This window comes from Dasypus novemcinctus, chromosome 8, assembly GCF_030445035.2.
Source record: "Dasypus novemcinctus isolate mDasNov1 chromosome 8, mDasNov1.1.hap2, whole genome shotgun sequence".
NCBI classification, from domain to species: Eukaryota; Metazoa; Chordata; class Mammalia; order Cingulata; family Dasypodidae; genus Dasypus; species Dasypus novemcinctus.
This window is the reverse complement of record NC_080680.1, coordinates 95,724,405-95,735,700: the sequence shown is the minus strand read 5'-3', so window position 1 is coordinate 95,735,700 and position 11,296 is coordinate 95,724,405. Positions and strand designations below refer to the sequence as shown.

Below are 11,296 nucleotides of genomic sequence, written 5' to 3'. Positions count from 1 at the left end.
TTCTAGTTCCTTAAAGAAGGCTGTGTTGATTTTTATTGGGATTGCATTGAATGTGTAGACCAGTTTTGGTAGGATAGACATCTTAATAATATTTAGTCTTCCTATCCATGAGCAGGGAATATTCTTCCATTTATTTAGGTCTTCTTTGATTTCCTTGAACAGTCTTGTATAGCTCTTGGTGTATATGTTTTTACCTCTTTAGTTAAATTTATTCATAATATTTGATTTTTTTATTTACTATTGTGAATAGTATTTGTTTCTTTCTTTTTTTTTTTTTTTTCAAAACAAAGGCAATCTAGTCTCTTTCTGGGGAAGAGGTACAAAAAATTTCTAGCTCCCAGGCAGGAAAGTACTTTCAGGGAGGCTAAGGGATAAAGGTCCTGCCAATCAGGCAGGGCCCTCCTACCCTCAGACACAAACTCCCCACACCTGCCAGCTTCCAGGGGGCAGATGTTAGAAAAACTTTGTGGGTTTCGAGGCTAGGAGAACAGAGATGTAGGGATAGGTGGCTCTCACTGAAGTGTGGTAAGTTCTAGAAAACTAGTTGCAGGGGACCAGGTATAGCCCAACCCTGTGGAGGGTGGTTGGGAGTGGGCTGCATGTAGTGGTTCTCCTGGTGGCAATGGTGGCTGTACGTTAGGTGCTGGGTCGGGGGTGGGAGGGTGAGTGGGTGGTCAGTGTCTGGTCATTTCCGACTAAAGAGTGAGCCCAGCAGAACCACACCAGCCACAGTCATGCCCGTCAGGAACCAGCGGTTGAAGCGTTCCTGGCCCTTCTGGCTCTCAGCTGCTGCATTATTCCCGTAGAGTTCCACGAACGTGTCCCAGCCGCCGTTCTCCTGGATCCAAGGCTCTAGGTGGTCATTCAGGTAAGTGACCATCCAACTTGTGATCCAACTCACCAATACCTGCATCTCCTTGTCTACGCTTTCCACACACAGTGCCCCACCGAAGGAGAAAAAGGCCACAATGCGACCCCAGTTCACCCCATCACGGAAGAGTTCGTTCACTACCTGCTCAAAGCTCTGATATGCTGTCTCTGGGGTGATGTGGAGCTGGGATGTCAGGTCGCTGAATGCCCGCTGATACCGCAGTTCAAACTCATCACCTGCCTCCCGCAGTGCTTGCTTCACTGCTGCCATGGGGATTACTTCCCGGGCATCCAAGCTGCTGCTGTGGCCAGTAGCTCCATTCACTGCAGGGCTATCCGCCAGGTGCCAGGATGGGTTGCCATTGATGGCACTGGGAGTCTCCATCTCTGATTCAGTCCCTTCAGAGGCCTCAGTCCTGTTCTCCTCCACATCACTAAACTGACTCCAGCTGTATCCTTTCTGGGAAAGCTTGTAGGAGAGAAAGTCAACCACCAGCTCCCGGTTGCTCTGAGACATTTTTATAATAGGGATGGGCTCCACCAGTCCATTGTCCAAAACACCTGCTCACTCACTGAGTCTGGTCTCTGCTTAGTGGTTCTCCTCTGTGATCCACAGCCAAGATAAGGTTATTCAAGTCTGTCTCAGGCGGCAGGCAGGTGCAGCCCCCAGAAGGTCTTTGTATCACAGGTCAGGAGAGGAGGTGGCAGCCGGGATGCCGGTAACTCAGCCGGCCTCGCGGCGGTTGGCAAAAAAAGCAGCTCCCGCCGAAGGGATCATGCGACCCAGCAGGCTGGGAGCCCTGAAGGCGACACCGGAATTGCGAAGCTCAGGAACCGGTCCCCTCGCTTGCTTCCTCCTCCATCGCCCGGATCGAGGGCGGCCGCTCGGCAGTCGCGGCCTCCTGCCACCCAGGAGCCCAGCCCCCTCCAGTATTTGTTTCTTGATTTCCTCCTGAGCTTGCTCATTATTGGTGTACAGAAATGCTACTGATTTTTACACATTGATCTTATAACCTGTGACTTTACTAAACTCATTTATGAGTTCTAGAAGCTTTGTTGTAGACCTCTCAGGGTTTTCTATGTATAGGATCATGTCATCTGCAAATAATGAAATTTTGACTTCTTCCTTTCCAATCTGAATGTCTTTTATATCTGGTTCTTGTCTCAGTGCTCGAGCAAGTACTTCTAAGACAATGTTAAATAGAAGGGGAGAAGACAGTGGGCATCCTGTCTTGTTCCTGACTTTAGAGGGAAGGATTTTAGGATTTCTCCATTGTAAACAATGTTGGCTGTGGGTTTTTCATATATACTCTTTATCATGTTCAAAAAATTTCCTTTTATTCCAATCTTTTGGAGTGTTTTTATCAAGAAAGGGTGCTGTATTTTATCAAATGCTTTCTCTGTATCTACAGATATAATCATGTGATTTTTTTCCTTCAATCTGTCTATATGCTGTATTACATTGATTGATTTTCTTACGTTGAACCATCCTTGCATACCTGGAATGAATCCCACTTGGTCGTGGTGTATAAGTAGTTTAATGTGTTGTTGAATACGATTAGCAAGTATTTTGTTAAGTATTTTTATGTCTAGGTTCATTAGAGAAATTGGACGGTAATTTTCCTTTCTTTTGGTGTCTTTGTTTGGCTTTGGTACTAGGGTAAAGTTGGCATCATAGAATGAGTTAGGCAATGGTCCTTCTGTTTCGATTTTTTGGAAGAGTTTCAGCAGGATTGGTGTTAGTTCTTCCCAGAATGTTTTGTAGAATTCACCTGTGAAGCCGCCTGGCCTTGGGCTCTTCTTAATTGGGAGGTTTTTAATGACTGATTCTATCTCTTTACTTGTGATTGGTTTGTTGAGATCTTCAGTTTCTTCTTTTGTCAATATAGGCTGCTTATGTGTTTCTAGGAATTTGTCCATTTCCTCTGAATTGTCATTTTTGTTGGAATATAGTTTTTCAAAGTATCCTCTTATGATAGCCTTTATTTCTGTGGGGTCAGTGGTGATATCTCCTTTCTCATTTCTTATTTTGTGTATTTGCATCTTTTCTCTTTTTTTCTTTGTTAGTCTCGCTAAAGGTTTGTCAATTTTATTGATCTTCTCAAAAAACCAGCTCTTGGTCTTGTTTATCTTTTCAAGTGCTTTCTTATTTTCTATTTCATTTAATTCTGCTCTTATCTTTGTTCCTTCCTTCTTCTTCCTGTTGGGTTACTTTGTTGTTTTTTTACAAATCCTCCAAATGTGCAGTTAGTTCTTTAATTTTTGCTCTTCTTTTTTGATATATGAATTTATGGCTATAAACTTCCCTCTCAGTACTGCTTTTGCTGCATCCCATAAATTTTGGTATGTTGTGTTATCATTGTCATTTGTTTCAAGGTAGTCATTGATTTCTTTTGAGATTTTCTCTTTGACCCACTGTTTTTCTAAGAGTGTGCTGTTTAATTTCCATATCTTGGTGTGAAATCTGGGCCTCTGGTCCTGCATATTTCCAGCTTCACTCCACCGTGATCACAGATATTATTTTGTATGATTTTGATCTTTCTGAATTCATTACGCCTTTCTTTGTGGCCTAGCATATGGTCTATCTTGGAGAATGATCCGTGTGCACTTGAGAAAAATATATATCCTGCTGTGTTTGGATGTAGTGATCTGTATATGTCTATTAGATCCAGCTCCTCTAATACACTGTTCAAATATTTCATTTCTTTAGTGATCCTCTTTTGAGATGTTCTGTCCAGAGTTGATAGTGGTGTATTAAAATCCCCCACTATATTTGTAGATGCATCTATTCTTTCACTTAGTTTTTCCAGCATTTGCCTCACGTATTTAGAGGCGCCCTTGTTAGGAGCATAAATATTTATGATTGTTTGTTCTTCTTGAGAGATTGTCCTTTTCACCAAGATGTAGTATCCTTCTTTGTCTCTTACAATTGTTTTGCATTTAAAGTCTATTTGTCTGATATTTATATAGCTACTCCTGCCTTGTTTTGGTTATTGTTTGCTTGTAAGATTGTTTTCCAACCATTCACTTTCAGCCTCCATGAATCTCTGGGTCTAAGATGTGTCTCTTGTAGACTGCATATAGATGGGTCATATTTCCTTATCCAATATCCCAGTCTGAATCTCCTGATAGGTGAGTTTAATCCATTGACATTCAGTGTTATTACTTTCATGAAATTATTTATGTTAGCCATATTTTGATTGGACTTGTGTTTGTCGTATTTTGTTTTTTTTCCTTCTCTTTTTGTCTTTTTTGTTGCTCTTACACTCTCCTCCAACTCTGCCTGTCTTGTTTTTTCCTTTCTACCTGCTGAACTCCCTTTAGAATTTCTTGAAGGGTAGGTTTCTTGTTGGCATACTCTTTCAATTTCTGTTTATCTGTGAATATTTTGACCTCTCCATCATTTTTGAATGCTAGTTTAGCTGGATAGAGTATTCTTGGTTGGAAATTTTTTAATTTTCGTACCTTGACTATATCATACCACTGCCTTCTTGCCTCCATGGTTTCAGATGAGAAATCAGCACTTAATCTTATGGAGCTTCCCTTGTATGTGATGGTTTTCTTCTCTCTTACTGCTTTTAGAATTTTCTCTTTGTCTTGAGCGTTGGATAATTTAACAAGTATATGTCTTGGGGTGGGCCTGTTGGGGTTTATGATGTTTGGGGTGCGTTATGCTTCTTGGATATGTACATCTCTCTCTTGCAGTAGATTTGGTAAGTTTTCAGCCATTATTTCCTGCAACACTCCTTATGACCCCTTTCCCTTCTCTTCTCCTTCTGGGATGCCTATAATACATATGTTTGTGCGTTTTGCATTGTCATTCAGGTCCCTAATTCCTAGCTGGATTTTTTCTATCTTTTTATCGATCAATTCTACTATCTGTTTGATTTCCGTTGTACTGTCTTTCACATCGCTAATTCTCTGCTCTGCCTCTTCTAATCTGCTGCTATTTGCTGCGAGTGTATTTTTGATTTCTTGAACTGTGGTGTTCATTCCCATCATATGTTATCTTTTTGCATATGTTTGCAATTTCCCCTCCAAGTGTTGTCTTCATATTGTTAACCTCTTCCTTTACTTCATTAAATTTGTCAGTGATATATGTTCTGAGATCTTTAATTACTTGTGCGAAGTTCTGCTCCCCTTCCTGGTTTTTAGTTTGTTCATTGGATTCAGCCATGTTTTCCTGATTACTGGTTTGGTTTGTAGATTTTTGTTGCTGTCTGGTCATCATTTTATCTTGATGGGTTTAATCAGTTCCTTAGCTTCTTTGTCTAGTCTTGGGGATTAATTAGCTGTTGTGTTTGCATAAGTGTTATATCTTCTCTTTGTCACTTTGTTCGTCTTATTCTAATTTCTTATTGCTAGCTGAGTTCAATCATTGTTGCTAATTCGACTCCGAGAAATCCATCCAAGACAAACTGCTGTACAATGAATCCTACAGCAAGTTCATGGCAGTCAAAACTGGAGCTCTGCTTGGCATCTTGGCCTGGCCTGAGCACCAGCTCACTGCAACCAGATCCCGAACATCCTGAGCTCCGAGAGGTGCCACCGCCACCATGCCACATGCTGGACGGGGCCTCTCATGTGCTTTTTAGTCATCTGTATTTCGACTTTGGAGAAGTGTCTTTTCAAATTTAATGCCCATTTTATAAATTGGTTGTCATTTTATTTCAAGATAAAGGATTTCTTAATGTATGCTGGATATCAGGCACTTATTGGATATATGGTACCAAGTATTTTCTCCCATTGAATAGGTTGCCTTTTCATTTTCTTGAGAAATACCTTCAAAGGGCAAAAGTTTTAAATTTTGAGGTCTCATTTATCTATTTTTCTTTCATTGCTCATGCTTTCGGGTAAAGTTTTATTTATTTATTTTTTTACTTATTTATTTTTAATTGTATTTTTTTTTTTGAAAATACAGAGATCACAAACAAGTTACATTAAAAAATATAAGAGGTTCCCATGTACCCCAGACCCCACAACCCCCACTCCTTCCACATCAGCAACCTCTTTCATCATTGTGGCATATTCATTGCATTTGGTGAATACACTTTGGAACACCACTGCACCCATGGATATTAGTTCACATTGTAGTTTACACTCTCTTCCAGTACATTCAGTGGGTTATGGCAGGATATATAGTGTCCAACATCTGTCCCTGCAATATCATTTAGAACAACTCTGAGTCCAGAAAATGCCGCCACATTACATTTCTTCTTCCTTCTCCTTGCCCTCAGCAACTACCGTGACCACATTCTCCAAATCTATGCTACAATTTCTTCCATTACTAGTTACAATAGTTCTACACTGGAATACCAGTGAATCCACACTCTAATCCATATTTTATTCTTCCTTCCATCCTGGGGTCCCTGGCATGGTGATGTCCACTCCACCTCTATATCAAGAGGTGACTTAGATCCTGCATGATTGATGGATGCAATTCTTCTCCTTGCAGTTGTAGGACCCTCAGTTCCCTGGTGTAGTGGTTGACCATCTTCACCTCCCTGTTAGCTGACCTGGGTCAGTCCAAAAAACAGGAAATTAGCAACTCTGCTGAGGCTCAGGGACCAGCTGGCACATGGCCAATGCAGAGAATCAAGTCTCCTGAGTATATACAAACTCTGGTGCTAACCACAGGTTCAGTAAATGTGACATAAGTGGCATGTGTAGAAAGGTCACATCTGAGTCCAACTCCACCACACTCAGGAACACAAATTCCAAAGTAGGGTCCAATGACAAGTCACTGAATTCCAGAGCCATCTACAATGACCACAGAACCTGTGTGTCTCCATAGTCCTCAGGGGCATCAGTACCTGGGGTTGTATCTACTTTGGCTGTTATGGAATCCTACTGAGGCATGCATAAGTGTGACACCTCTGATGACCTCATGACTTTTTTGAAGACTCTTAGCTATATAAACTCATCTGTCTTTACCATTTCCTACTACAAGATTTCATAGACGCTTCCTTACAGTATCTTTTAGGAGCTTTATGGTCTTGGTTCTTATATTTAGATCTTTGATTGATCTTAAGTTAATTCTTGTATAAGGTGTGACATGGTGATCTCTCTCAATTTTTAGATTTGAAAATCCAGTTCTCCAAGCATCATTTGTTGAAAAGGCCATTCTCTCCCAGTTGAGTAGGCTTGGTGGCTTTGGGGAATATCAGTTAACCATATATGCAAGGGTTTACATCAGAACTCTCAATTTGGTTCCATTTCTCAGTATGTCTATCCTTGTGCCAATACCATGCAGTTTTTTAAAAAGATGTTCAGATTACACAAAATGTTACATGCAAAAAATATAAGGAATTCCCATATACCCCACTTTCCACACTGCCCACTCTTCCCCACACTAACAACTTCTTTCATTTGTGTGGTACATTCATTGCAATTGATAAACACATTTGGAGCATTGCCACAAAGCAGGGATTACAGTTTATATTGTAGTTTGCACTCTCTCCCACTCAATTCTGTAGGTTATGGCAGGATATATAATAGCCTGTATTTATCATTGCAGTGTCATTCAGGACAGTTCCATGTCCAAAAAAAATGCCCCCATATTATACCCCTTTTTCCCTCTCCCTGCTTCTGCACCTCCAGTGGCCATTGCCTCCACATCAATAATATAATTTCTCCCATTGTTTGAATACTAATACGTCTATACTAGACTACCAATAAGAAGTTCACTCTAGTCCATATTTTATTCCCCAATCCTGAGGATTCTGGTATGGTGATGCCCACTTTATCTCTACTTGAGAGAGGGCATCGATTCCATATGGTTGATGGATGGGACTCTCTTGTTTGCAGTTGAAGACTCTCATGGTTCCTTAGTATGATTGTGGTCCCATCTTCATCTCCTATTAGTTGTCCTGGGTGAGTCCAATGAACTGGAGAATAGGTGTTGCAATTCTGCTAAGGCTCAGGACCCAGATGGCACATGGAGAGATCAAAGATTCAAGTTTCTTGGGTGTAAGCCTACCAAGTCCAGCACCAACTATAGGTTCAAATAGAAGGGAAAGAAGAGGCCTTGGAAAGAAGTCACATCTGAGTTGAACTCTGTCACATTCAACAGCACAAACTCCAAAGGAGGGCCCACTGGGGAGTCACCAAATTCCAGAGATATCTGTCATGACCATAGGACCTCAGGAGCCCAACTATTTGGGATAGTGTCTACTTAAGCAGTCTATGAGATAGTGCTGAGACATGCATATGCATTACTTCCGGGATGACCTCCTGACACACTTTGAAGTCTCTTAGCCATATAAACTCATTTGTCTTTACATTTTCCTCCCTTTATTCAAGGTCTTTTTCCAGTTGCATTGCTCATTGGTATTTGGTAGTAATCTCTCAGTGCCAGGGAGGCTCATCCTCAGGCATCATGTCCCACACAGGAGGGAAGGAAATGCATTTATATGCTGAGTTTGGTTTACAGAAAAGCCACATTTGAGCAACACGGAGGCTTTCAGGATGTAATTCATAGGCACCCTACAGCATTAGGCTAAGTTGCAATTTCAAGAACAAAGGCTCAACAGCATAATTGTCAATATCAAGGGCCACCAATGGACCACCCTTTTCACTAGTCATTGCCCTGAACTTAGGGGATTGTTGATGTTCCATTAGAGAATGTGACAGATGGAAATTCAACATTCTCTCAGTTAATGTGTGAATCTCCACCCACTGCGACAGTACCCCAAGAACACTTGGAAACATTAATACACCTTATATGTATGCCCAGGTGAACTTCCTGCCAGGTCTCCCCCATCACTGACACCCCATAGCAATGATCCTCCTCTGCCACTGTTGCAACATGACTGTGTACCATGCAGTTTTGATCCCTGAAGCTTTATAGTATATTTTAAAGTCAGGGAATGTGATTCCTTCATTTTTTTTTCAATCTGCTATTTGAGGATCCTTGCCTTTCCAAATAAATTTCATTACTACTTTTCCAACTCAGTAAAAACATACAATTGTAATTTTTATTGGGGATGCTTTAAATCTGTAAATCAATTTGGTTAGGACAAACAATAACGTTTAGTCTTCCAATCCATGAACATAGAGTATTCTTACATTTATGTAGGTCTTCTTTGATTTCTTTTAATAATGCTGTGCAGTTTTCTATGTACAAGTCCTTTACATCTTTAGTTAAGTTTATTCCTAGACATTTGATTCTTTCAGCTGCTATTGTAAGTGGAATTTTTTAAAAATTTCCTCCTCAGATTTCTTATTATTGGCATACAGAAATAATACTTATTTTTGTGTGCTGATCTCATATCCTGCCAATTTACTGAACTCATTTATCAGCTCTAGAAGTTTTGTTGTAGATTCCTCAGGGCTTTCTATGTATAGGATCATGTCCTTTCCAATTTGGATGGCTTTTATATCTTTTTCTTGCCTAAGTGCTCAAGCAAGTACTTCTAACACAATGTTAAATAAGGACAGTTATAATGAGCATCTTTTTCTTGTTCCAGATATAGATGGAAATCCTTTAGCATTTCACCATTGAATGTGATGTATGTTTGGTTTTTCATGTATACACTTTATCAAGTTGAGGAAGTTTCCTTCTATTCCTATCTTTTAAAGTGTTTTTATCTGCATCAATAGAGGTTATTATATGATTTTTTTCTTTCAATCCATTAATGTGCTGTATTACATTGAATAATTTTCTTATATTGAAACACACTTGCATACCAGGGATGAAACCCACTTGGTCATGGTGTATAATTCATTTTATGTGCTGTCAAATACAATTAGCAAATATTTTGTTGGGGATTTTAGCATCTAAGAGCATTAGAAAGATTGGTCTATGGTTTTCCTTTCTTGTGTGATCTTTATGTGGCTTTGGTATTTGGTGATGTTGGCATCATAGAATGAATTAGGCCATATTTCCTCCACTTTTAATTTTTGGAAGAGTTTAAGCAAGATTGGTGTTAGTTCTTTCCAGAATTATTGGTAAACTTCACCTGTGAAGGCATCTAGTCCTGGGCTTTACTTATTTGAGAGGTTTTGGATGCCTTATTCAATCTAGTTACTTGTGATTGGTCTGTTGAGTTCATCAATTTCTTCTGTCAATGGAGGCTGCTTGTGTCAATTTCTTCTTCTGTCAGTGTAGGCTGCTTGTGTGTTTCTAGAAATTTATCCTAAGTAATCTATCTTGTTGTCATACAGCTTTTCAAAGTATCCTTTTATGATACTCTTTATTTCTTTGTGATAAGTGGTTGTATCCCCTTCCTTGTTTCTTATTTTATGTATTGCATCTTCTTCCTTTTTTCTTTATTAGTCTAGCTAAGGGTTTGTCAGTTTTATTAATCTTTTCAAAGAACCAGCTTTTCATTTAATGTTTTCTAGTGCATTTTATTTGCAATTTCATTTATCTCTGCTCTAATCTTTGCTATTTCCCTTTCTCTATTTAGTTTTGAATTAATTTATTGTTCTTTTTCTAATTCCTTCAGATATGCAGGTTGGTCTTTGATTTTAGCTATTTCTTCTTCTTTAATGTAGGCATTTATGGTGAAAATTTTATCTCTTAGCACTGGTTTTGCTGCATCCCATAGGTTTTGTAATATTGTGTTGTCATTTTCATTCATTTCAAGGTAATTTCTGATTTCTTTTTGCAATATCCTCCTTGCCCCACTGATTGTCTAACAGAGTGTTCTTTAACTTGCATATCTTTGTGTGTAATCTGTTTGTCTCTTATTGATTTTCAGCTTCATTCCATTGTGGTCAGATAAATTACTTTGGATAAATTCAATCTTTTTAAATTCATTAAGCATTGTACTGTGGCTGAGCATGTGGTCTATCCTGGAGAATGATCCATGTGCACTTGAGAAGAATGTATATTCTGCTGTATTTGGGTATAATGTTGTAGATCTAGATCTAGAAGGCCTAGATCTTCTGATGTACTATTCAAGGTCTCTGTTTCTTTATTGATCCTCTTTGAGATGTTCTACCTAATGATGATAATCATGTATTAAAGTTCTCCACTATAATTTTAGAAGCATCTATTTCTCCACTTAGTTTTTCCAATGTTTGCCTCATATATTTCTAGGAACCCTGGTAGGTGCATAAATGTTTATGATTATTTTTTCTTCTTGAAAGATTACCCTTATTTTTTTCATTAAAAAATTTATTGAAGTATATCATGCATACATAAACATGCATAAACAATAAGTGTATAGTAATAGTTGTGAACTTATAAAACAAACACAAAAAATCCATATAGGGTACTCATACCTCATTCTACCACCAATATCATGCATTCCTCTGAAATATTCTGGGGGGGATTTTAAAATTTTTTTTTTTTACATTTTTAAAAATCTATTTTAACTGTCTTTTTAAAAAGATACATAGATCATAAAATATGTTATATTAAAAATTATGAAGTTCCCATATACCATACACCCCTTTCCCCCACTCCTCCCACATCAAA

General features: G+C 39.0%; 1 protein-coding gene across 1 annotated transcript; it reads right to left on the bottom strand.

The window, feature by feature from the left end:
• Positions 1–395: 395 nt before the first annotated feature.
• LOC101425594 (bcl-2-like protein 1) lies at positions 396–1,756 on the bottom strand. The gene has a single exon (XM_058302925.1). It carries the CDS (start codon positions 1,385–1,387, stop codon positions 686–688), a length of 702 nt encoding a protein of 233 aa, XP_058158908.1. The 5' UTR covers positions 1,388–1,756; the 3' UTR covers positions 396–685.
• Between the last annotated feature and the right edge of the window lie 9,540 nt (positions 1,757–11,296).

What these genes read in the sequence shown, in the direction of transcription:
- LOC101425594 (XM_058302925.1), bottom strand. Translation starts at nt 1,387, where the DNA reads ATGTCTCAGAGCAACCGGGAGCTGGTGGTTGACTTTCTCTCCTACAAG.